General features: G+C 40.8%; 1 protein-coding gene across 1 annotated transcript in view; it reads left to right on the top strand.

Moving 5' to 3' along the window:
• Positions 1 to 9,929: 9,929 nt before the first annotated feature.
• Positions 9,930 to 26,869, top strand: part of ranbp9 (RAN binding protein 9) — a 34,103-nt gene continuing 17,163 nt past the window's right edge. The window contains 5 exon segments of the mRNA XM_039815244.1: positions 9,930 to 10,589; positions 17,418 to 17,529; positions 19,573 to 19,625; positions 24,059 to 24,226; positions 25,551 to 25,573. Of these exon segments, the coding sequence (XP_039671178.1) occupies positions 10,373 to 10,589; positions 17,418 to 17,529; positions 19,573 to 19,625; positions 24,059 to 24,226; positions 25,551 to 25,573 (573 nt within the window). The 5' untranslated portion in view covers positions 9,930 to 10,372.

A 26,869-nucleotide genomic window follows, 5' to 3' on the forward strand; every position in this document is an offset into this window, starting at 1 on the left:
AGGTTCTCCCTCTCTCTCTGTGAGGTTCTCCCTCTCTCTCTGTTAGGTTCTCCCTCTCTCTCTCTGTGAGGTTCTCTCTCTCTGTTAGGTTCTCCCTCTCTCTCTCTGTTAGGTTCTCCCTCTCTCTCTCTGTGGGGTTCCCCTCTCTCTCTCTGTTGGTTCTCCCTCTCTCTCTCTGTGAGGTTCTCCTCTCTCTCTCTGTTAGGTTCTCCCTCTCTCTCTCTGTTAGGTTCTCCCTCTCTCTCTGTTAGGTTCTCCCTCTCTCTCTCTGTTAGGTTCTGCCTCTCTCTCTCTGTTAGGTTCTCCTCTCTCTCTCTCTGTTAGGTTCTCCCTCTCTCTCTCTGTGAGGTTCTCCCTCTCTCTCTCTGGTTCTCCCTCTCTCTCTCTGTGAGGTTCTCCCTCTCTCTGTGAGGTTCTCCCTCTCTCTCTCTGGTTCTTCCTCTTTCTCTCTGTGCGGTTCTCCCTCTCTCTCTCTCTGTGCGGTTCTCTCTCTCTCTCTCTGTGCGGTTCTCCCTCTCTCTCTCTGTGAGGTTCTCTCTCTCTCTGTGAGGTTCTCCCTCTCTCTCTGTGCGGTTCTCCCTCTCTCTCTCTGTGCGGTTCTCCCTCTCTCTGTGAGGTTCTCCTCTCTCTCTCTCTCTCTGTAGGTTCTCCCTCTCTCTCTCTGTGAGGTTCTCCCTCTCTCTCTCTCTATGGTTCTCCCTCTCTCTCTATGGTTCTCCTCTCTCTCTCTGTTAGGTTCTCCCTCTCTCTCTCTCTGTGAGGTTCTCCCTCTCTCTCTCTGTGAGGTTCTCCCTCTCTCTCTCTCTGTGAGGTTCTCCCTCTCTCTCTGTGAGGTTCTCCCTCTCTCTCTCTGTGAGGTTCTCCCTCTCTCTCTCTGTGAGGTTCTCCCTCTCTCTGTGAGGTTCTCCCTCTCTCTCTGTGTGCGGTTCTCCCTCTCTCTCTCTGTGAGGTTCTCCCTCTCTCTGTAGAGGTTCTCCCCTCTCTCTCTCTCTGTGGTTCTCCCCAGACCTCTGTGAGTTCCCCTCTCTCTCTGTCACGGTTCTCCCCTCTCTTTCTCTCTCTGTGCGGTTCTCCCTCTCTCTCTCTGTGCGGTTCTCTCTCTCTCTCTCTCTGTGAGGTTCTCCCTCTCTCTCTCTGTGAGGTTCTCCCTCTCTCTCTGTGAGGTTCTCCCTCTCTCTCTCTGTAGAGGTTCTCCCTCTCTGTGGGTTCTCCCTCTCCTCTGTTAGGTTCTCCCTCTCTCTCTCTGTGAGGTTCTCCCTCTCTCTCTGTGAGGTTCTCCCTCTCTCTCTGTTAGGTTCTCCCTCTCTCTCTCTGTTAGGTTCTCCCTCTCTCTCTCTGTTAGGTTCTCCCTCTCTCTCTCTGTTAGGTTCTCCCTCTCTCTCTCTGTGAGGTTCTGCCTCTCTCTCTCTGTGAGGTTCCCCCTCTCTCTGTGCATTGTATATGTGTCATTTGTTAATTAGTAATTACTTGGTGGTAACTCAATTAAGCGCAAATGAATGCAGAAATTATTCACCATGTAATTACAAAATAAACTGAAATAAAAAAAGGCTTTAACCCTTGTGTTGTCTTCGGGTCAAATTTGACCGTTTTTTAAAAAATGTCTATATCAGAAACATGGGTTTCTTTTGAAGTACCTAATTTGGATGATTTCATACATCGTGCTTCACAAGTACAACCAAAGATAGGATCTCTACTTTCATTGACTTTGGGGTGTTTTATAAAAAAGAAATTGCATTTGAAAAAATTATTTATTTTTGAAAAATGTTTCAAAACCAGACTGAACATTGACATTTACCCTTTTGTAATTATCCTTCCTTTAACATGAGCGTAAATAAATCATAATTTCTGCTTTTTTAACTCAAGAATTAGGTATAATTTCGTATAAATGAGGTGTACTGACCATGAATTCCAAAAATGAGTGTAAAACTGGTAATAAGTTGGTGTTAGTGGTGTTTATACAGTAAATGGTAGTGAAAAGAAGCGTTAAACGTAAAAAAGAGACAAAAACATTGAAAAAAAGACACAAAAGTGGCTAAAAAGTGGCGAAAACGTCAGAAAAAGCGTTGATTTTCAGGACGACAAGTACATGGTCGAATGGAAGACAACACAAGGGAATGATGTTCCTAAAGATGACATAATAATGCAGATGCACCTTAAAGGTGCCCCATGTTTAGTTTATTGGCTACGTCACTGCAGCAGCTGTTCTTCCCGGGGTCCACAAAACAGACTTTGCATAGTGGCAATGCAAATATTACAACTTACATCATAATCAAAAAGATTACAGAATAAACAGGACACGACAAGCTCCTGACAATTCAATAATCTGGGAAAATAAATGTGAAATAGTCCACTGCACTCCAGTGTCTCCAACCCATTTACAAATCCTTATACGGTCTGTGACATTCCAGTATTCAATACAAGAGTAATAATAAAACTACCCTGTGTAGTTTTCTTGTAAACAAACTACAGTTAGGTTTACATTCACAAGCACATTGTGTGTATCTTTGAGTTCTTACAAATGTGTTGACTGCATTTCCTTCCTCATGAAATATTTGCAAAGAATTTTTTTAATAAAATAAATATAAAGTTGCACAAAATACAAATTTCTAAATTGTACTGAAGTACTTGAGTGACTGTTCTTTCCACTACTGGGTGTTGAATCCAGGATTTCCCCTTGTTCTGCAGTGATATTATGTTTATTATTTTCTCTGCATGTTTTTAAGTATTCGTTCCATCACTGTGGTTATGCGATTAAACTTCACCCGGCCAGTTGCCCGAGCAGGATTTTAAAACAAACAGTGAAGACATTTTCCCAGAACAGTTTGTCCCTGCTCTGCCTCTGTACAACACACGTCTTGCGGATGATAAACATAAACAGCCCGGGCCGTCCAACGTTTGAGTTTTCCAGGGGACTCTGGATCCGAGTCTGAGCAAGTGCTTCCCTACACGGACCGTAACATCATTTCAGATTCCTTTTTACTGATGCAATGAACATTCCCACATGTGGGTGTGAGGGATTTTCACAGACTGTGCGAGCCAAACTGAAAAAAAAGAGCCTCCCTTTAGCCTGTGACCTCATGACTCTGGTCCAAGCAGTCGGAAACAAAAACAACATGACAAAAAGTGATGGTTTAGGGCAGTGGTCCTCAAGCTTTTTTCAAAAATGTACCACCTTTGAATAGTTTTTTTAAGCTATGTAAACCAGCGCGAATCATTTTTGGTAGAAAAAAAAAGTCTATATAAAGATAATACAGCGATGTCAGCGATAGATTTACTAAACAACAGCCTTGGACCTGGAAAACAGTTAAATGCTGATGAAAAAAGTTTTGGAAAAAGACAGTAGAAAGAAGAAAGCAAGGCAAGAATAGGTCGAAAATAGTAATAAAAACTTTGAAAGAAGAGACACAAACTTCAAAATAGTAATAAAACCTTCAAAAAACACAGTAGAAAGAAAGAGGCAACATTAGGGCGACAAAAGTGACAAAAAATTCCAAATAGCGACACACTTTGAAAAAATAGTGACAAGAAGAAAGGCAAGAATAGTTCAAAACAAACAACAAAACCTTAAAAAAAGGTGACAAACTTCAAAAACAGCGACATAAACTTTAAAAAAAGACACAAACTTGGAAAAAAAAGACAGTAGAAGTAACTACAGCCTTGTAACTGAAAAACATTTTGCAAAAAATGTCACGTACCCCCTGCAGTCCTCCAGAGTACCCCTAAGGGTACACGTACCCCCATTTGAGAAACACTGGTTCAGGGAATGTTTCGTCCTAAGTTCATTGACTGGCAATCATAAATATTATATAACTGCCAACCATCTATGAAATGGCACTTTAAAGGTTGGATATTAGTTGTTTTAGTGTGGTTTGCTGGCGTGTTGTAAGGCTGGAGGACTAACAAGGCAACTGTCCCATGGCCGTAGACCCTCAGGGGCCCCAAAGGCCCTAAATTCAGAGTGTGTTAATTAGTTTGGGGTCATTTAACCCCTGTAAGGTGTTTATATTTTTGTTACACAGCCAATGTTCCCGGGTCTGGTGGACCCACCACATTATTAGGCTTTTAAATCAATACAGCCATAACAATTTATGTAAAAATACTTAACAGATGTTTACTTTAGCTCAGTTACCAATTATATATACATAATTTTGGTTCATATTTGCCATTTACCCCTGTGAGATCACATTTCTGATCATATGATCAATTATAAAAAAGGTAAAAGAAATATAAACAAGATTTTTGATCATTATTGGTGCTTATTTCTTAGAACTTAATCAGAACAGGTGAAAGTGCTTGAAATGTAACAATTTTGTTTTGAACATTATGTGAGAATAGCAGGTGCAGAAAGACAACATAGTTTCATAGCACTTACAATTACTGTAAATAAACAGTCGGGGGTCCAGCTATTTACAGTAGCTTTATGCATTATTTTTTTTTAAGCAATGTGATAATATAAAGCCTAAAAATCTTTTGGGAAAAACATATTTGCCAAGGAAAAGACTCCTGTAGAGCCTATTAGAGATCTATTTTCTATGTAATTGTTCTCCAACTGTTCATCATTCTGAAACCAGAACACAACAGATGTTGAGGATGACTCATTTTCACTCCTGCCACCGAAAAAGGAACAAAAACCTGATGTCTGATGTCACGTATTTAATAATGTATAGTAGGTAGGTTAGGAATTTGGCCTAAACAGTATTACTAATCTTGAAACCTATGTTTAGTAGAGTTCACAGAATAAATGGTGGTATTTCCCCAGTATAACACAACTTTTGCTTCATCAATAAGGCGGGCCAGTCAGAGGCTGAGGGGAAATGACACATAGTTATTGTCAAACCCTCAAAGATTTGGGGCTTTTGAGAAAACCTTTGGCCCCACCCTTGCTCCACCCTTGGTGTATGGTACTATGCTGTACAGCAGTGGTTCCCAACCTTTTTTCCTTGATGCCCCCCCTACTCATGTCTAAGAAAAGCTGTGCCCCCCCGCACCCCGAAACTGAAGTTGAGGTAACTGTCAAGATAGAGCCTTACCTTCTTTTTTGATACAGAGCAGTTTTCAGCACTTTTACGTTTCTCCATCATGTTTCATTTATAAAATAGTGATGCCGTGGCGGCAGGAAAAACGAGGATGATAACAGCTAGCAGCTAACAGCTAGCAGCTAGCAGCTAGCAGCTGACCTGATGACAACCAGGGTCCCAGGTTAAGAGGTCCCGGAGGTTTGGCCTACTAAGTAGCCTGCCTACAATTTTAAGGGAGAACAAAAATATATAGTTTTTATACTGACTTTTGTATACATTATATATTCTAGTGTATTATCATAATTTGTTTAACATGTGCAAATATTATTTTTTTACCTCAACCTCAACCCAGATAAAGACTTGCGCCCCCCATGTGATCTTTGCCGCCCCCCTGAGGGGTTCCCGGACCCCAGGTTGGGAACCACTGCCGTACAGCACAGTGTGTCAAAATCTAGTCTACCTTTTCAATTTCAGTTGATATTATGCTGAAATACAGCATATCTCTGGATAGATTTGTGTTTAATCGAATTACAATAAAGTAGCGGATAATGACACGTAACAAACTTGTGGACAGGTATTCCAGCAAAGGACAGAAGTATTGATTACTGTCTCCTAGAAATAACATTTATTAATTACAAATGTATTTGCAAGTTAACGTTTGAAGGAAACCATTCCAGGGAAGGAAGTGCTACGTTCTTTTACAGTACCTCACAGATGTAGGTATGTGGTCGGGGTGGATCGTGGATGTACGATGCAAAGAACTTTTGATTTGCATTCTGTGTCCCGTGGGTTGTCTTCTTCTGCTGCACAGATATTGATTTCTCTTAAGTGAAGGGAACACTCAGTGCCTCGAGTTATAGTCACTGTTACCTTTTTCAATTATTAACCATGGTCTTTCCTAACCTTAAAGGAGAAATCTGGTGCAAAATGAACCTAAGGGTTAATAACACATGTGTACCAAGTCGACCGTTCTCTGGGATATGTTTTCATGCTAATCGAATGTGACCAGTTTTAGCGCAAACCGCTAATTAGCTTATAACACTAGTTCATTTAATTTAATTTATTATAGAGTAAAAGTTAAATGCAACAATTAAGTTACAATATAAACGGGCCTGACTCAGTTTAAAAACTGGTTTCCGGCAGGTTCCTGTTCTGCAGCAACATAGAACGTTGAACACAATTTCGGCACATGGGGAAAAAAACATTTGTACAGGACATTAGCATGGGCTGGACAGATACAAACAAATAAAACATTAATATGGACAAACAAGACAAGTTGTTGGGGCACTGGTAAAGTAAAAATAAATAGCTATTTCTATACCACTAACAAGGCTCAAAATAGCACCACACTTCCTCGGTAGCATAATGAGGGTCCCTACATGCAAACCGAAGCATTGAGAACTTTGTAAGTACAAGCAGGCGCCATCTTGGAAAAACAGTCACGACCAGTCGAACGACAAACGATGTGCTTGAGCTATGTTACAGGTTACTGGCTACACAGTGTTCGTCGTTCACCTGGATACGTGAACGCTACTGTCTTTATAAACTATCTTTTTAATAAACTATCTGTACACACTTACAAAGTTATCAATGCTTCGGTTTACATGTAGGGACCCTCATTATGCTACCGTGGAAGTGTGGTGCTATATTGAGCCTTGTTGGTGGTATAGAAATAGAGATTTCTTTTTATTTTACCAGTGCCCTGACGACTAGCGTTATAAGCTAATTAGCGGTTTGCGCTAAAACTGGTCACATTCGATTAGCATGGAAACATATCCCAGAGAACGGTCGACTCGGTACACGTGTTATTAACCCTTAAGTTCATTTTGCGCCGATTTCTCCTTTAACCAACTGATTTAAGCGCCTAAACATAACCATAAAAAACATGAGTCATGCTCCAGCTGCTACGAGCGGATGCTGGAGGCAAAACAAATGAAATACGTTGTCATTATACATTTTGCAGATATGTTCAGTATATGAACATTTTGCGACTTGGCAAATGCATTCATTAAAAATGTTTCCACGTTATGTTGATAACAAACTTAAGATGGGTATCAAGCTGCTACTATGTGGTGCTATTTTACAGAAGGTGTTGCATATCTTGGCAATAATTACTCCTATTAACACAAAATTCAACTCAGTAGTTCATCATGTTACGCTAAGGCTACATTTACATAACTATGTTTTATTTTTTTTGCAGAGTTTTGAACCAAAAGCGATCTCTGTGCACACAAGTGGTTTTAGCTCCAGTAGAAGAACGAAGCTCCATTTAAACTAGCATGCCCAAACCTCATATCTCATCAATATTCCTGATACTGGGCATAAACAGGAGGCAGTGTGTAGACTCCGCCCGCTGCTGGTAGTTGCCAGGTAACCCTAGTAGCTAATGCTGCGTTCCAGGCAACCCGTAACTCGTGTTTTCACAACCTTGTACCGGTGAAAGTGCCCTGGAACGGCAGTCAAACCCGTAGCTTACTACCCGTGAACTGGTACCAGATGGTTGTACTCCCAGTTACAGTTTTTGACGTCTCACACACACATAAACAACAATGGCGACCCCTGTTGATGCTGTACAGACCAGACGCCGGTGATTAACGGTGAGAAATAGAAATAAATAGACATAAATAGGCAACGTTATGTAATTCCTCACATTGTAATCAAAATAATACACATACAATTGTGTACTACTGCAGGTTATGTTTATTAAATGAAGCCCAAAATATGTCGCCGACTAGAAATCGCTGGTATCAGCTAGCGCTAGCTAACGGCAACCTTAGGTAGCCGCTAGCTAATGTTAGCTAGAAGGGTTTGTCGTGACTTTGCCTGGAAAGCTACCAAATCATGAGTCGTGACTTGAAGTCGTAACTTACGGGCTAAAAATTGTGTCTGGAATGCAGCATTAGTCTCAGAGATTGAAACGTGATGACCGATAAGACCCATCCCGGAGATACAGGCTCTGAAACGCCAGAGCAGGGTGAATGCGAGGTGTAAACGTAGCAAAATAAATTTGTTTATAAACCAAAACGTAGCAATGTAAATGTACCCTGAGGCTTTGTGCAAAAATATAGAGCCAATCGGCCACTAGCCTGGCTCCGCCCTCCTACGTACTTCCGCTCAATTTTAATTTTCCTTCAGTACACCGTCTGGGTTTGCGGTATATTCACGGGTTTTCTCCGGCCAAATATTTGGCCGTCCAATCAGCGAGTGCACCAAGTGGCTGAGAACGATGACGTTGAGGTCGTGCGCTAGTTTAAGTTGTAGTTTCGTAATGATGGCGGAGAAAGATGCGAGCGAAGCCATTCGGTCCGTTGTGGCAACGCTGCTGAATATCCAGAAGTTAAAGCCCAATCAAAGACCAATCTTTGCTGAGTTGTGTTGGTGGCCATGATGTCGTGGCCCTCCTCCCTCACGGGATTCGGGAACAGTTTGATTTTCTAGCTCGCTCCGTTAGCGGTGAAGGAGTTGGCTAAGGCTAACGCTAGCGATGTTAAGCCAATGTCACGACCAAATGTTAGCGATTGGTTATGGCAGATCCAGAGTGGCTCTGGGCAGATCCAATAGTTTTAAACTTCAACAGAGTACCTGCCTTCAAGGAAGTTTACACTTGTCAATGGAGAGAGGCCAGACTCTCTGGACAAATGAAATGGACCAGAGTCTGGTAGGACCAGGCTAATAGACCAGAGTCTGGTAGGACCAGGCTAGTGGACCAGAGTCTGGTAGGACCAGGCTAATGTACCAGAGTCTGTTAGGACCAGGCTAGTGGAGTCTGGTAGGACCAGGCTAATGTACCAGAGTCTGGTAGGACCAGGCTAATGTACCAGAGTCTGGTAGGACCAGGCTAATGGACCAGAGTCTGGTAGGACCAGGCTAATGGACCAGAGTCTGGTAGGATCAGGCTAGTGGACTAGAGTCTGGTAGGACCAGGCTAACTAGGTGAAGCTGTTTCTTAAAAATTTCCGGAGGTGCTATAGGTGGCGCTTTTGTTGCAAAATCATGAAAAATGCTAAAATATTTTCCCAAACTACTCTTCTCTCATCCTGCAACATGCATCCCGTCGGTGGGCACGCAGGTCCGACTCACATCGACTATGCGGGCCGCCGGGCGAGACTTGCGCCTGGGGGCTTGGACACCATTCATACCTGCTTAGCTTTGGATAAATATCAAGTTGATAAAAAAAACAAACATTATAAAACCTTATAAAAACAACATTGTTGATTTGAAGAAGGCCTGAAGGCCAAAACATCATCAGAATAAAAATATATGTGCACAAGGAGCCAGAGTGTACGACGTTTTCTTATTTTTATGATAAAATACTTATTCTAAGGGCAGCACCTTAGTATCATTTATATGAGGCAGGGTTGGTTTCTGATAATCTTGGAAAAATCTTGTGAAGCTGTTTTGTGCTATCTGTTCACTGTATCAGATTGGTACCTAAAGGTAGGTGTGCCAATTTTAATTTTAAGTGTTGGGGAGTACTACTGCATGTGTGAAAAGTTATACAGCCTTTAGTTCTCCAAAGGGAGCTGTGTGAAGTCTGATAAAGTGCCTCAAGCAATGTCACCTGAGTCAGCGTCAGTTGGGGCTGAAGACTAGAAGATTAAAAATGGCAAATAATCTGGAGGTGTGGAGTTAGAAATAAATGAGTTTACTCTGCAGCCCGCTGCTCATCTCTGCTGCATGCTAGAGGTGTTTTTTATTGCATGTTCTTCTTTTTTTAAACAATTTTACTATTGTGAAGCCCTTTGTAACATTGTTCTGTAAATGTGCTAAACTAAATAAACGAATTATTAATATTATTAATAATTATATGAGTATTAATATTATTATTAATATTAATAATATGTGTTCATTCTGTGTATGTATTTCACGTTCCTATAGGAAGTGAGTGGAGCTGCTCTCAGCCAATCAGATTTGCGGATGTCGCTCCGACAACAAACAAAAGATCGGGGCTAGCTGAGCTCATTATACTTTTGTCGATCCGTCTACGCTAACGTTAGTTCTTACTTTGCTCCCTACGACGACCTGCTCCTCTGTCTTTTAATTACTTTCTTCAGGTCCTGCACGGCAGGCAGTCTCCTTCTAGCGTCTATATTTGTGGCTTTGTGTCAGCTAATGTCAACCTGAGCCATTTCAGCAAACAGCTTTGCCTTTGCTGGCCAAGCTAAAAACGCGTTAGCCAGGTTAGCTCCTCGGCTAACCAGCTCTGGCTGGTTCTCTACGACGAGCGAAGCCAGTTAGCTGCTTCGCCTGCTAGCTAGCTTTGCTAAACCTCCCTTTAAAACTTGACACTGACTGACACAAGTGGCTCTGGCTTGTTGTTGACAAGCCAATTCATCAAAACTCGTGTCGTAGCCATGTCTGGACAGTCATCGGGCTGTGGGTTTCTAATGTCGGTTGTTGTCCACGGAGACTCGGCTTTGAACGAGCAGGAAAAGGAGCTCAACCAACGGCTCCGACGGCTCTATCCAGCCGTTAATGAAAGCGAGACTGCGCTGCCCCGGTCCTGGAGCCCGAAGGACAAGTTCAGCTACATTGGGCTTTCTCAGAACAATCTCCGTGTGCACTATAAAGGTATGACACAAGGACACACTCGAGTTTATAGCACTTTATTGCCTAACGTTAGCTTAGCTTTGACGGTTAGCGGATCCAAAGCCAGCTGCCGTTGTTGCTAAAAACAAAGTAGGCTAGTGGCTTCATCAACAACAAGGCAGAGGACATCTTGCAACCCGACCAGCTGGTGTATGCACAGACAAAATTGACCTGCTAGCATGTTAGCTTTCCTGCTGTTTTTAGCAGCAAAATGAACTGTCACCACGTAGCTTTCACGGTGGTTAATCTGTCATGCTATCTTTTGAAATCTAACAAATGATGTGTAGATGTGGAACCACCCGTGAAAATAAAGTACATGTCGGGCTAGTTAGCTTCGATGTGAGTCACATACCGTTTAACGTTAGCCAAAATGGACATGAGCTAGACAGTCCTTGCTGCTAAGCTAATATAATTCTTTTATTGTCATTGTACAGCGAAGCTAAGTACCAATCCCGACGGTGCATATACACGCACATAAAACAGAATTTGACATAAAGGGGGGGAACAGACTAATTATATGTTTATAGATAAGAAAATGTGCATTTTCTGTGACAAGAACGGCCAATAGATGAGATATTGCATATTTCTGCGTTGTAGTGGCTTTACACACAGGTAATACTGTTGGGAATAAATATGTACAAGGTATGTAATATAATTTAGGTAATGTAGTGCGGATGAAATCAGTGTTAACAGTAGGACTGCCCTATTATGGGGGAGGGGGGAATCATAATCACAATTATTTTGGTCCATATTAAAATTATGATTATTTAGCACTATTACTGACTTTTGTAAAGATGTTGCATTTATTGAAGTTAAACAAAAACAAACGTGAAACGGATGAAAAATAAACAGTGAAAACACCTTGAACTGTGAAACTTCCAATAATACTTTTTCCAGTTTCAACTTTTTTTAATTGACCTTGAAATAAATAATATAAAACCTATATTCAAATGTTGGCTGAGTAAGGAGCGAAAGTGCGCCTGTCATTGAGAAAACAAAAAAAATGAGGTTACTTGCAAAACCCATTGTGCAAAATAATAGTTTTTCTCGATTGCATTGTTTTTGTGATCCTTAGGAGCCAAAATCGAAATCACAAACAAAAATGTGATTAATTGCACAGCCCTAGTAAACAGTTAGTGTTTGACAGTGTCCGGTTATCTTCTCTCTCTGGGTGTGAAAACTGTTTTTGTGTCTGTCTGTACGGATTTTTGATTGACCGTCTGAAGCATCAACCAGAGGGGTCAAAACAGATGGTGTCCAAGGTGGATCTTTCAGTATGTTGGCTGCTCTACTGAGGCAGCCAACACTGAATAGGCCCTCCAAAAAAGGGCAGTTAGCAAATGTAGCATGATTAGGTAATCAAGTGACAGGGAATACACAGTGTCGAATATCCTGCTTAGTCTGTTACTCAGAAGGATTGATAGGCTTCCAGTGAAGCAGTTATTAATGACATGACAGGCACAGGTAGTTCTTTGCTGCCGAGGGTTTAATATCAAAGTGACATTCAGGTTAGCTAGTTGCTTAGCAAAGCTATCAAGGTTTTTTTTTGTGCCGGCCTACATGAAAAGGCTAGAGTGTAAAAAAAAAAAAACTGTGCTTCCTGGGTGTGTTCTACTATTCTGGGTCTGACTGGTCTCTGAGTACGCACACTCTTCCTTGTTACAACTAGAATATTCTCTCTCTGTACAACAAATTCACCTGGATATCTCACAGCAGGTATGCAGAGGTTGTGACATTTTAACACTGTACACTTTTACATATGTACACAATTTTCACAGCAGTTTTAAGCTGGAAATCTATTATCGCCAATAGTTTTTTCGAATAGATTTTATTCTGATTCACAAGGGCCCGCTTTCGATTACATTTTCGATTACATTCAATATCAATTGGGTAGGGAACGTTCAGTTACAAGTAAGAAGCAACCCTCAAATATTTAGTTTATAATGCACCAGGTTAATATTTACATTAATGGTGCTTACCCACTGCTAGTACCAGCTCTACTTGGCTCACTTCAGCCACGGTGCCCCGTCCCCCATTTTCCATTGCAGATATAGTACCGCCTCATGCGTGAGGCGAGCGTGGCTGGTCGTCATAGCGACGCCGCAGGAAACTGCCGTGACCTAACGCCGAAGGTGTGTTGGTTTTTGACTCTGGGCACGCATGTGGCTGTAGCTTTGAAAAGAAGCTGGAGGCAGCAAAAACCCCACTGCTGGCTAAACTATTTAAAAACGGCAGTTGTAGTCTGCAGGTTTTCACGTCACCTTTTGGTATCTCCTCAGCTCGCTTGGAACCTCGACTGAGGGATACTAAAAATGTACCTGTTAGCAGGTACCAGGGACTTTTTTTCATAATTGAAAACCAAAAATGGTGAGTCGAGTCGAGCAGGTACCATGTAATGGAAAAACACCATTTAAGCAACCCCGAAAAGGGTGGTCAAATCTACTCTAGTCAACTCATTTTTATTTTTTTCTGGTAACGCTATTAAATTAGTATTTCATAGACTGATAAACGGTACATGTATACTTTTAAGCGTCACCATATGGGACCTTTTTTACTTATACATCCGGTGAAAAGGGCTCGATGGTGTTTTAAGCCCCCAACGTCTCCTTCCAGGCAGTGCTGCGACCGTTGACTTCAAGGCACCTAACCTTAACCCTAACCATTGCCTAATCCTAGTTCCTTCCAAAACACAGATGAACGTGAAAAGGCCTATATTAAAACATCGATTTCTGATCAATATCGGCTCACTCAAACAAAGATGATTTTTAGTTGGAGAATTGATTATAACCCAGTCCTACCCTTTTTTATTTATTTATTTTTTTTTTTAAGACAGGTTATTTTATGTCAATTGTCCTATTATATTGGCACCCATTGGATGGAATCTGAATCTTATTTACATAAATAGACTCACAGTACGGAAAATCTAGGCCTATTATCATCTATAATTATCAATCCGTAAAGACCTTGTTATCTAAAACCCAGCAGCCGGATCTTCCTTTTAGTTATTATTACAAAAACTAAATGCCACTTATGTTTAAATACCAAAAAATGTATAATACAATCATACTGTGAGGACTAGAGCTTCGATGATTGGTTGATTAATCCGCACCTCTTCTTGCAGGTAATTAGTAATCCTCACGATGATGACTATAAGGATCTTTTTGTTTTAAAGCTTGAGACAATTAGTCAATTAATTTGAGTGTTTTATCAAGCAAAAAATTCCAGCTTTTTATAAGTGAGAATTTGCTCCTTTCTTGGTTTGAATATCTTTTTAGGTTTTGCACTGTTGGTTAAACAACATATTTTTAAAAATGTAGATGTTATCATGGTTTGTGTATGATGGGCATTTTTCACAACTTTCTGACATTTTGTAGATTAAAAGAAAACAATGAAAATAATAATGTTTACAATGAAACCTTAATTAATGTTACTTTAGTGTTTGCTCTCTGGGGGTCATTGTGTAGGATTTGCTCCTTTCTCGGTTTCTTTGTAAGTTGAATATCTTTATTTACAATTTTGTAGATTTAAAAGTAAAAACTAACAAATGAGAGTCAATTTTAACTGACACTGAAAATAATGTTACAACCTTAGTTTTGAGTCCAGGCTCTCTGTGGGTTGTTGCGTTTCTTGTGTTTTGCTTCACCTGAATCGTGAAATTCATGTGGCAACCATTTTGTCACCAAAACGCATGTAAAATGGGGGGTGAAACTTTTTATTTTATTTTTTTGTTTTTTGTTTATCTACATCAGTTAATTTTCCAGATTGGAAAGTGTGGTAGGCATTTCTAAACAATATGGCTAACCAGCTGTCATTTATAAACATCTTATGAAATAAGAAATGCCTCTTAAGGGTTGAACACTGAGGGAAAACTACTTTTGGACCAAATATTCCAATTGAGATTTAAATAGTGATTTATTTGTTGTAGAATAAATCCCAGGCCTGTGTTGTGGTCGGCATAGTATTGAACAAACTATATTTATATCTATGATGATTAACAAACATATCTTGTTTCTACATGATAACGATTTTAAATGAGGCGGTTGCTTGTTGTTGTGGTCATCCCAGGGCTCTGTTGTTCCCAAACTAGTTTCTTAGACTTCAAAGTAAACAAAGCAATGCACAAAGCTAGTTTTCTATGGCAAACAAACCAATTTGGCTCACATTAAGTAAAATATTACATTTTGTAATTTTCTTTATTTGTACAGGGACAGTGCACAAAAAACATTGATAGATGTCTTGTGCCAGGTTGTAGCAAATTTGCTAGTTTCCGCCCATAGTCCCTGGGCAGGTAGATGGCGCAATAAAATGCAAAGTATTTACAGTACATAAAGTCATAAAAATCTACAGACATTATTGTCCCCCTATCCCACCCCATAAACACACAGTAATTTAGCACATGAAGTCACTGGTGGGAGCAAGTCTGCTTAGTTAACAACAAATGCTTTGCTAAGCGTGAAAATGAGTGGAAGTTAGTGCATGAAATTAGCTCTGTGGGAAGAGTATTCCACTGATTTATAGCCACAAAGGAGAACGATGTCCTCCCAAATGCAGTTTTGCGTTGTGGAAGACTACATACGGCCCGTGTGGCTGATCTAGTTCCCCGTGTTGTTGTTTTTTCAGAGCAGAGTGTAACAAATATTTTCAGAAGAGGGGCAGAAGCATTATAAATTATTTCAAAAATTAAGCCAACGTTTGGGTGAAATGGAACATTTTCAAGATTTACCATGTTATTTAGTGAGAATATGGTAGTGACGTGGCTTTTCATCATGGATCTTGAGGGCACTTTTATGATTCAAGTGACCTTAGGGCAGCTTTACTTGCCTTAGACCAACTTTAAATACAATATTATTATTATTTATATCTATCTATCTATCTATCTATCTATCTATCTATCTATCTATCTATCTATCTATCTATCTATCTATCTATCTATCTATCTATCTATCTATCTATCTATCTATCTATCTATCTATCAGTGCTACACTTGACATTTAACATTTACTCAGTATTTCCCTAGTTAGGACATCTAAAACTTTATAGATGATCAGCGCTTATTTCTACGTCACATATTTTCTGATAAAACAAAAGGGTTAACTGAAAACTTTGTCATATGAATTAGGTTTATTGAACAGGAATATTAAAAATGTTGAAATAAGTGACAAAAAACTTAAACGGCTTCAAAAGCATCGAAAAAGCGACATAAACGTCGCAAAGGGCACCAAAAATTCAACTTTGACCCAGAAGGATTGACGGGAAGACAACACAAGGGTTAAAGCAAGTCTCTTACTCTCAACCTTAAAAAATTTGTTGGGGGGGGGGGTGATATGTAGAACGTAAAGTTTGCAATTACACAAAATACAACTAGTATAAATTTACCTGAACAAAGTTGGGAACGAGCACTAATTTGCCTCCAGGTTGTAAACCCTTTCATGGTAGTTTGACAATAGCTTTGAGATTATCTTCTTCTCAGGGTAGTGTTCTTTAGCGATCTTAAATTGATCTGGCTGACAACGATTGTCGAGGGGCATGGATCCTCTTTACAGCCCCTCGTGCTAGAAATCTACATACGGCCCTGCACTGTGCTTTGATTTAAAGGAGAAACCCGGCGCAAAATGAACCTAGGGGTTAATAACACGTGTGTACCGAGTCGACCGTTCTCTGGGATATGTTTTCATGCTAATCGACTCTGACCGGTTTTAGCGCAAACCGCTAATTAACTTATAAAGCTAGTCGTCAGGGCAAGGGTAAAGTAAAAATAAATGGCTATTTCTACACCACTAACAAGACTCAAAATGGCACCACGCTTCCACGGTAGCATAATGAGGGTCCCTACATGGAAACCGACATGTAAACGAACGCCGTGTCACCAGTAACGTAGCTCAAGCAGCACGGTGTTTGCCATTTGACTGGTCGTGACTGTTTTCCCAAGATGGCGCCTGCCTGTATACGTGAACGGTTGCGGCCTTTATAAACTATCTTTTTAATAAACTGTCTGTACACTTACAAAGTTCTCAGTGCTATTTATAATATAAGCTAATTAGCGGTTTACGATTAAACTGGTGACATTACATTAGCACGAAAACATATCCCAGAGAACGGTCGACTCGGTACACGTGTTATTAACCACTAGGTTCATTTTTTTAAATCAAAATGGATGACCACCAATTTTGCTTTAGTCTTTCATCAGCTTAAAGGTGCCCTGCCACATGTATTTCATTACTTTGTGGTAATGTCTGAAGTTCTACCATGGACTCTGTAACATTTCTTGTGGAAAAAATGCCTTGGTTACCTTGTTTCAAGCCATTCTAGCGTGGTATAGAAAGCCTACGGGAAGACTCGGCTCGATTTCTGCCAGTTCTCATTAATATTCAACAAGCTAAGCTGCTTGAATCTGATTGGCTAACAGCTAGCCAATGAGAGCCTGGCTATCGGCATCCTTTACCCAGCGCAACTGGGCAAATTCATGAAAAGTAATGTGCTCAGGCAACCTGACATCAGACTGACCAGAGGACTATTTTTGTAATGGCCTGATTTTCTTTACCTGGTTGTTGCTGTTCAGAGGCTAGAGCTGACAGAGGAGCTATGCAGTTCATTTTCACATTCACAACAACACAAAACAATATAGACTTAACAACACATATTTCAAAATTAAAGATAAACGTTTTTGTGTGGGCGGATGGTCTTTATAGTACGCTGCATAAAAGGAATGATCTTATAATTCTTTTTTCCTTTTTTTGAATGATCTGGTATCCATATCTACTGACCACACCCCGTTGCTCTTGTGTCCTCTGTTTTTACCCTCACCTTAAGGTCACGGCAAAACCCCTAAAGATGCAGCGTCTGTACGGGCCACCCACCCCATCCCGGCAGCCTGCGGGGTCTACTACTTCGAGGTGAAGATCATCAGCAAAGGCCGAGATGGGTAAGGACACAGAACAAAGCAAAAACGTTTCCACAGCAAGTTGGTTTACAACTCTTTTTTTATTTTTTTTTATTTAGCTTGCATCTGCGTTGTTATCAAGGGATGGCAGTGTCTGTCTCAAAAATGAACTTGAACTTAAAATGTTACAACATGCTAACTGTATGCACACTGGCATGCTCATCTGCTGATGTGGTAATTCTGACATGCTACAAATAGGGGTGTTGTGATTTGGATTTTAAAATTGAAACTCGACTAGCAATCAAAAGCACCCCTGTCTTATACGGCACATCCAAAGGGGGGCGGGGGGGATGGACTGACCTGGGCAGCGTACTGGCTGGTAGCATGCCGCTAAAGTTGAGTTTGGCATCTCCAGGAAGCGGGAGTTCTTTTAATCTTTTAATCTGGTAGATCAGTCATCAGCTAAAAAAAAAGAATAGAAAGATGATGGCTCACGGGAGATTGTGTTGTCAATATCTAATCTAATGTAAGTAGGTTATTGGCCATATTTAGTACAGTATGAATGCTGATTTAATTTAAAGTAACGCTTTGCTAACTGATAATCCTTATGAATCGTTTGGTTATGCGTTGGTCATGTTTATTCAATACATGCCCTGTATAGCAAATACGGTTTTCAGAAATTCATATCGGGAGGCTGCATAATCTAATAAGGTGAAAGCATGATTCAAATCTTCACAGGGCCAGGGGTCACTTTATAATGCTAAATTGATACTTCAGTCATCGCGGGTGGGTGGGTGGGTGGTTTAATTAAATATTTACACATTTTCAGCCACACTAGCTGCTTGCCTCGAGGGTCAGTCCAATGTAACCCAGAGAGATATACACACGTCTCTACAACTTCTGGATGGATTTTCTTGAAACATTTGTACACACATTCAGCTTCCCCCAGAAGATGAATCCTAATAACTGTGGTGATCACCTGACTTTTCATTTAGCATCTACAGCAAGTCATAATGTCTTATCTTATACTGTAAAGCCCAATAGCCTGTACCTTCTGTTTCTTGGATCTGGTATAGAAGTGCTGCAGGACTGCAGCTAACGATTCTTTTCTTTTTTTTTTTCGCTCAATCTCAATTAGTTGTTTAGTCCATTAAAATAGCGAAAAACATAGATCACGGTTTCCCAAATCCTGTTTCCTCAAATGTCTTGTTTTGTCCACAACTCAAAAGATATTCAGTTTGCTGTCACAGAGGAGTAAAGAAACTCAAACTGATTAATGGTTAAGGTCACCAAAATCGTTGACGATTAATTTCATAGTTGACAACGAATTGACGCTGTGCTAGACATTATATATGTATATGATTAGGAAGTGCACGACTGTTGCAACATGTGCCTTTCCTTCTAGGGTGTTGTGTCAAGCATAAATGGGCACATAATATGCTAACTTTGGCATGCTAAATATTACTTCACAAACCTTAACATTAGGAATGTGGTTCTTCACTGGTCTCATGATTCCATTACCATTATCCATCTCCTCCTCAATATTCTTATTTATTGCTACAAATGGTTTTCATCCACAAATCCAAGCAGTCCAATATGTATGAACTCTGCTTTTTTATTGTATCTGCTCTTAAAAAAAAGACCATTCCTAAAAGTAGCGGCGTCTGAACGCTGCAGACGAAAAGCAGCAACCGGGAAAAACGGCAAGTAACATCAGTAGGCAATAATCGATTATGGTCTGTCACTGCGGCGGTGCAGAATCGTCTAGGTCTGCATCGCGATGCATCGATGCAATGATTCAATTCAGCACCCCTACTTCCCATGTTAACATGCCAGCTGTTAGCACCCCTCATAATGATGTAGGAATAGCAAAGTTGTACCTCCCTTGTTTTTCATCCATCCAACTTTTTTTGGTATTGAAGCTGTAACTGTTGATGTTGATTCTTCATTGAATTGTAACTGGAATTTATTGAAGATATTTATCAAGAAGTTATGATTGGTGGCTGGTCTTACTCTTTCATCAATTTTTTTTTTTGTAAAATTTTTTTAACATGTCCAAATAAACTCAACTCTCTGTTTCCACAGGTACATGGGCATCGGCCTCTCAGCTCAGGGTGTAAACATGAACAGACTCCCCGGTAAGATGACACTTTGTGCGTTTTCTTTCGTCTCTGTGTTCATTGCCACTGCTTTTGGGTGTGGTGAGGAGAATTTGTTTGCACGTGTCACCGTCTGTTTCTACTGTATATTATACCGGAGATCCTTTTTAACTGTGTTTGTGTGGGTGTCATTTTTGTCTGTGAACTTATTGTCTGGAAGAGATTGGCCGTGAATGTGAGAGAAACTATTCATTTCATTGAGTTATCTGATTGCATATGCATTTTTTTTCATTTTTTTTTTATTGTTGGAGCGAGATGTACAGGGTTTCTACATGTGTGATAAGCCTGGAGAGGTCAGGAAAATGTGGTGGTTCCATTCAGAGAGCAGGGACCACGTTCCTACCACGTGCATTTGGTACTCGAACTAACAAGTGTTTCCATGGATCCAAGAATTTCAGTTGCAGTCTAAAGCTTGATTTATGGTTCTGCGTTGAATCTATGGCGTAGGTACGTGCGTAGATATTGACCCTACGCCGTAGCCTGATGTGCACCTGCAGAAATGTAACCACACACGGCGGCAACGCAGACTGTGATTGGTCTGCTTGGCCGTGTCTTTTTAGCAGTGGGGGCAGGTCTGTCCGGACAACAACCTCCCCCTGCACCCCGCCGCCAAATGTTTTACGTATGAAACGGAATATCAGGACGATGAGCTGACGGAGCTGACAAGTCGAACGTTGTCCAATTAGAACGGACCCACTGCGGTGACGTTTTTGGTGGAGCTTTTCGTTTAATCGACTCGGAAGAAAAGCGAACGTTTTAACATTTAAACTCCATCAACAACAGCATGTGGAGTTAAACTGGACGGGCCCAATAACCTCTGAATAGTTCTACTTGTATTTCTGATACCGTGGCGGCAGAAGTTTTTCCATGGCGGGCCGCCACTACAAAATCAACATAGAGGAAACACTGTTCTCCTTCTCCGTGAACAACCTGGCCAATGAGAGGGTTAACTTTTTCTGCTACAGCTTTTTGACCGTGGTCAGGAAGTGGCTCTACTATTCTCAAAGAGGTACTCCTAGACCAACGCAGCGAAGTGACACGATGCAACGACACAACGCAGCCACACAAGCGCTCAAGTATGAAACCTCACAACGGCGTAGGCCACTTAACGTAGGCTCTGCGTAGAGACTGCATACCACCATAAATCAGCCTTAATGACTGTATTGTGTATGTAACCATGGGCTGATGCATAGACTGAATAAGTGAAGGCAAAACATCTGGTTAAAAGTACACATCAAATTTTTCCTATAGATGGTTTCTGTCAGTTTAGGTAGTTCTGATCTCACGGTTTATTCAAGTGTTAATTTTTCAGTGTTTTAATAGTTATTTGACACTATAACATCTTGACTCGCGATTGGTCAGACGGTTGTATGGGTGGAACTTTGATACCGGGGCTCCACCTCCTGATCACTAATGCCCAGACTCTGGCTCCAAAATTACAAGATGGCAGTGCCCGGGATATTTTGGCTTTGTCCAGACACGATGCGAGTCCCCTACACGATGTGAGTTGCGCATGTGCAGATCGCCGCCATCTTTGACAGCTAGCTACAGCTACACCACTCGGACGAAGTGCGGAAATAAAATACTTTCACCCAGGAGAAGCGTGTTCATTCCTCGGGAGTGTTTAAATCCAAGCCGTGATCTCTTAAACTTAGTCGTTTTTTGGTGCCTAACCTAAACTGTCCCGCCCCCTAAAAGGGGGCCCACAGTCACCTATTGGCGGCTTAACACCACTACCATGGCTGCTGATACGAAAACAAACAACTGGCCATAAAAATTGCAATTGCTGATTGCAATCAACATGTATGTATACACATATATGGAGTTTTTTGCATCGGTTGGCAACTATGTGGTTTGTCCAAGTGGTTTTGCTGTAGCTAGCTCGTAGTTAGCTGTCAAAGATGCTGGCCGTTATGCAAATGCATGACTCACATCGTGTCTTGACATGCTTCACTTTTTTGTGCACTGGGAGGAAGTGGGCGTCCATCTTTTTTATACAGTCTGTGCTCTCATCTTTTCCTGATGCGTTCACCCGAGAGAACATTTTACAGTCTTCTGCACTTTTAAGGATGTGTGCACAGTGTAGAAACAGGTCAAATTAAGATGAAACAACAAAAGGCCAGTTTTACAGGGGGGTTATAATGCGTAACTATTTCCTGGACAGTACCAGTTGCCTGGCTACCAGCAGAGATACCCTGAAGTGACTGGTAACAATATATTGGCCAGTATTTTTTTTTTTCAGCTCCTCAGTGTTAATAAGTATTGGCCCCTAAAATCCAGCATAGGTCAGGCTTTAATTACTTTAATGAGGAAATGGATTTTCTTCCAAATTGTTAGTACTTTTATTAAATAAATGTGGTGTTTAGTTGCTTTAAGAAGGCAAAAAAGATGGCAAAGACAATCCTCTACCACAGTGAAAAAGACAGTTTCATACTGCTAAAAAACATTTCAGTATGTAAACGATTTCTGCAGCTACGTAGCTGCTGCTGCTTGTTCTCTTTTCTGATGACATAGTACTGTTAAGACAGCCTTAGTAGACGTCAGCTCTGCGCACCACGGAGGTTATCAGGCCAAACAGGAGCCCCGGCACCCCCTTCACCAGTCTGAGAAGTGGACCCGCCCAGGAGCGCTAGTCCCTTTTCGTACAAAGATAACAGACGACCCAGAGCAAACTGCCGAGTCTCAGCTAATGAAAACTCACTAATTGTGAGGAGCTGATGCCAAACTGCTCCAGCGTTGAGCGCTTTCCCCCCCGGTGATGAATGTGGCAATTGCAGGATTAACTCTGCAGCTCAGCAGTTACTCACAGGGTCCTGCCCCTCGGTTTCTAAAGTTAAAACAGCCCTGAGGCCGACCACGCTGCAGCAGAGGCTGCTTCTTCCTCCCCTCTCTTACACATGCATGACATTGACATTGCAGTTGTTGTTTGCTTGAAATTTGACACACCTGGTACGTTGGAGCTTTTAATATCCAAATTTAAAAAGTACATAAATAGGTGTCGGAGACAAAGACAGGATTTGAACATTCGGTAACACTTTACTTGAAGGTATCTACGTAAGCGTGACATGACACGGTCATGAACACATGACAGTCATGATACATGAACCCTAACTCTCACCCTAACCATACCTTGTCATAGAGCTGGGCAATATATCGATATTCTATCGATACCGTGATATGAGACTAGATATCGTCTTTGATTTTGGATTCATAATATGGCATAAGTGTTTTTCCTGGTTTTAAAAGCTGCATTACAGTAAAGTGATGTCATTTTCTGAACTTACCAGCCTGTTGGAACTGTTCTGTTATTTGCCTTTACCCACTTAGACATTATATCCACATTACTGATGATTATTTATCAAAAGTCTCATTGTGTAAATATTTTGTGAAAGCACCGATAGTCAACACTACAATATCGTCTCTGTATCGAGATATTTGGTCAAAAATGCCATATTTGATTTTCTCCATATCGTCCAGCCCTAACTTGTCGTGACAAAAACCGAATGACGCTTACTAAAAGAAGCGTTAAGTCATAAACGTTTGACTGGTTTATAATGTTTATGACCCATTCATAACTGTATCACGTTATGTAGGTCACTTTTCCTTTTTTGAAAACGCGGTTTTTTTCAACCGTCTTTTTTTTTTTTTTTTTTTTTATTATATTTTTTTTTTTTTTATTTAAAAAAAAAAAAAAAAAAAAAAAAAAACTCTCTTTTTTTTTTTTTTTATTTAATAAAAACAAAAAAAAAAAAAAAAACAAAAAAATAATATATTTTTTTTTTTTTTTTTTTTTTTTTTTTTTTTTTTTTTTTTTTTTTTTTTTTTTTAAATAAAAACTTTCCTTTTCTAAATAAAAAAAAAGTTCAGTTTGTCACAGAGTCCCCATCAGTAGTCAGCCATGTGTCCTGCTGCGCTAGACTGTCCTTGAGCAAGGCGTGTCTGCTTCCCAGCCCCTTCTGTATGAGCGACTGCTTCTCGTTGCAGGTCTTTTTTTATTACCCCAAACACACCAGTATTTCCCGAGGATTTGGTACAATGACAAAGCATTTCCATTTTTGGACTGGCTAAATTTCCAAGTTTTAAAAACCCCCAAAGAATTTTTGAACTTCGAAGGTTTCTTTTTTTTCACCATTTAATATTTTTCAGCAAAATGTTATTAGAATGGGGAATTACGGAATTAGATAGCTTGGGTTTCAGTAAAACCATGTTTGTATCCAACCAGTATATATTATTTTATGATTTTTCTTTGCCTCGGTCTGCATTGTTTGTCACAAATGCCTAAAGACTTGCTGGCTCTAATGTGGCTTCACTGCATTTTTGTTAGTGAGTGTGTGTCTGTTCTGTTTTCGGTGTAGTTTTTAACACCTCACTGCCTGCATAGCGCCCTTATTCTGACACTTGACATCCCTCAGGTTGGGACAAGCACTCGTACGGTTACCACGGAGATGACGGCCACTCCTTCTGCTCGTCTGGCACCGGGCAACCCTATGGACCCACGTTTACAACGGGTGACGTGATTGGCTGCTGTGTTAACCTCATCAACAACACCTGCTTCTACACAAAGAACGGCCACAGCCTAGGTAAGAAGCACGGAAGCCAAATGAATAACGGTGCTTATATTCCATTGCATGCGCCAGTTTATCACCCTGTGGAAAAGTATTGTCAGTAAATGGTAATAATATATTTTATTATATATTAGTAATAAAACTCTGTACGCCTGAATGTGTGACAGGTGCATCAGAGAGAACGACATTTGGAGCCAATTGGTAGAAGTAATATAATGTAAAAAAACTTTTAAAGGTGCTCTGTGAGTTCCTGCATGGTTTCAGTGCGATTACATTTTTGTCTCAAATCGTAGACCTCTCTCCTTGAGCCGCTAGCTGCCCGCCCCCACCCCCTGAACATACCGTGGAACAGCCCGGTCTGGGGAGACAACACAGGGGTCGTAAACGTCAAACAAACACTTAGGGCACAGGCTGTGCACCAAAATACAACAAACCACTCCAGCCAATCACAGACAAGATGGTTGGGTGGGGGTTAGTGCTCACTGTCTCTCTCTCGCTCTCTCTCTCCCCCCTCCCCCAGCCATGTCGTCGGTGATTGGCTGGAACGGGTTTGTTGTATTTTGGTGAAAACAGAATATGTAAACAGAAATGTTGTTAGGCCTACATTAAATTGTAAACCGAAATAATCAATTATGAGCCTGCCGATTATCGATGCCCACGATTCGATGCATCGATTATTTGATTAATTTTAACACCTATATACAGCAGTAACGTCAGAGTTGTGTCGTTGGCAGAGCAGGCGGACACACTGAGCCAGACAGCAGCTACACAACACAAGAGCCACCACAACGACCCACATTTCCTGCTGAAGTCTCTTTCTGATCTAACATGAACCACAAACATGAACACACATCTCTCGTTCCTACCTTAGCTTATTGAAGGAGCCGCCCAAACGAGCATTCACCGGGGAGTGCACTGCTAACGTCTGCTGCTCAGCAGCAAATATCACGTAAACGTACCTGCAAATGTCACTTCGTCACGTTAGATGCTGTTGTTCTTTTTTACTCTTCAATACCACCGCTGGCTTAAAGCTACAGTGCAATTTTGTTTACTTTTTCTGTCGCTCCCAACAGTCAGTCTGCAGGCGGCTGTCAATCAAACACAGGCACTCGCATTTCACTGCAACATTGTTTCTTCTTTATTTATTTTATTTTTTTTTTAACCATAAATTTAAAAAACATGTTATTTTTTTGTTCTAAATGGATGACTAAATGTGATTTTTGCAATGAAAACTCTTGTTTACATGACATAAAAAAAAAATGGGTTACAGCAGAAAGAGGATATTAACCAGATTTTGTGTGTGTGTCCATGCTGACACTTTCTTTCTCTTCCTCTGCAGGCATTGCCTTCACAGACCTACCAGTAAGTACCCACATTATGTTCACATCGGTGTTATTAATCATGACATGAGGCTGTTTATAGAAATGAATTGTTAGATTTCCTGCCGAATTTCCACTGTAGTCAAGATGTTTCCGCTGTGTAAAATGAATTGGTGGCTCGAAAACCTGTGAGGAGGTTTATATGTTAATGATCGGGGGTTGGCGTTCTTTTGGATGGAAAAAAATGAACACATGGGTGAGAAACAAGTCTGGACACATTTCACACACCTGGAATTAAGACATTGTAAAGTAGTATAATAGGCTAAATGACATGAATTGGAGGGTTATGTTCAGCATGCGGTGACTGCATTTGGTTATGCCCTGTAGCTGAAGAACTAAGCGAACAGTTAGTTGTACTGTCTGCATCCGAAGTAGAACATTCATGGTTCTATCACCACCAGCCCAAATTTAAAATGTTTCAAATCCAAATGAACCACTCTTCATAATCATATCGGCATGAATTGGTTCCACTGCACAGCACTAATTTCAAAAGGAAATGGTCACTTTTGAAGCAGGTTCTCCTGTTACTCCCATTATGTGCTAAGAATCAATGTAGTATTTAAAAGGCTATGTTTTTTTATTTTTAAGTGGAGTCCGGCGCAGCGCTCACTCCACACAAACCGCTACATTACGTCACTTCTAGCAAACCTAACGGAGAACAATGAGGGCAAAATGACATCATCCAACTGTTTTTTAACCAAATATTGCCTCAGCTCAGCTAAAAACGCAACACTGAATCCATAAGCATGTTAGTGTCGTTCATTACCTTAACCCTTTTTTTATTTTAATTTTTTAACCGTTACACCTATTTTCCACCAGGCGTGTCTGCGTTGAGGGTGCGTCGTGAGCATTCGCTGCCATTCAAGTCAGTGCTTGATATTCCACCAGCCGCCAGGGCGCGTCCCAGAATGAATCGGCTCTTCACTCTGCTAAAAATAGCGAGACTATCCAGTCGATTCGCCTAAAAGACGGGTTTTTTGACTGGTGGGGGGGCTCCCATTGGCCTGTTTAATTATAGGGGAAACTGATATTATTCCACGTTAGCAGAGTCGTATTAATAACTCCTTTTCGCTGCCCCCAAGTTATCAACGACTGAGTTGACGACCGTTGTGTCTGAACAGGACATAACTTGTGGTGTTGTGGTTCATCGCCAAGCGAGTCTCGCTCCCATCGCCCCCCCCCTGCTTCATTATGTGAACGACTCCCACACCAAAGGGACATTAATTCTAATGGGATTCATGCATATATTCACCGCATCGAGATGTGAGGGAGACACTTG

This window comes from Perca fluviatilis, chromosome 11 (assembly GCF_010015445.1).
Source record: "Perca fluviatilis chromosome 11, GENO_Pfluv_1.0, whole genome shotgun sequence".
NCBI classification, from domain to species: domain Eukaryota; kingdom Metazoa; phylum Chordata; class Actinopteri; order Perciformes; family Percidae; genus Perca; species Perca fluviatilis.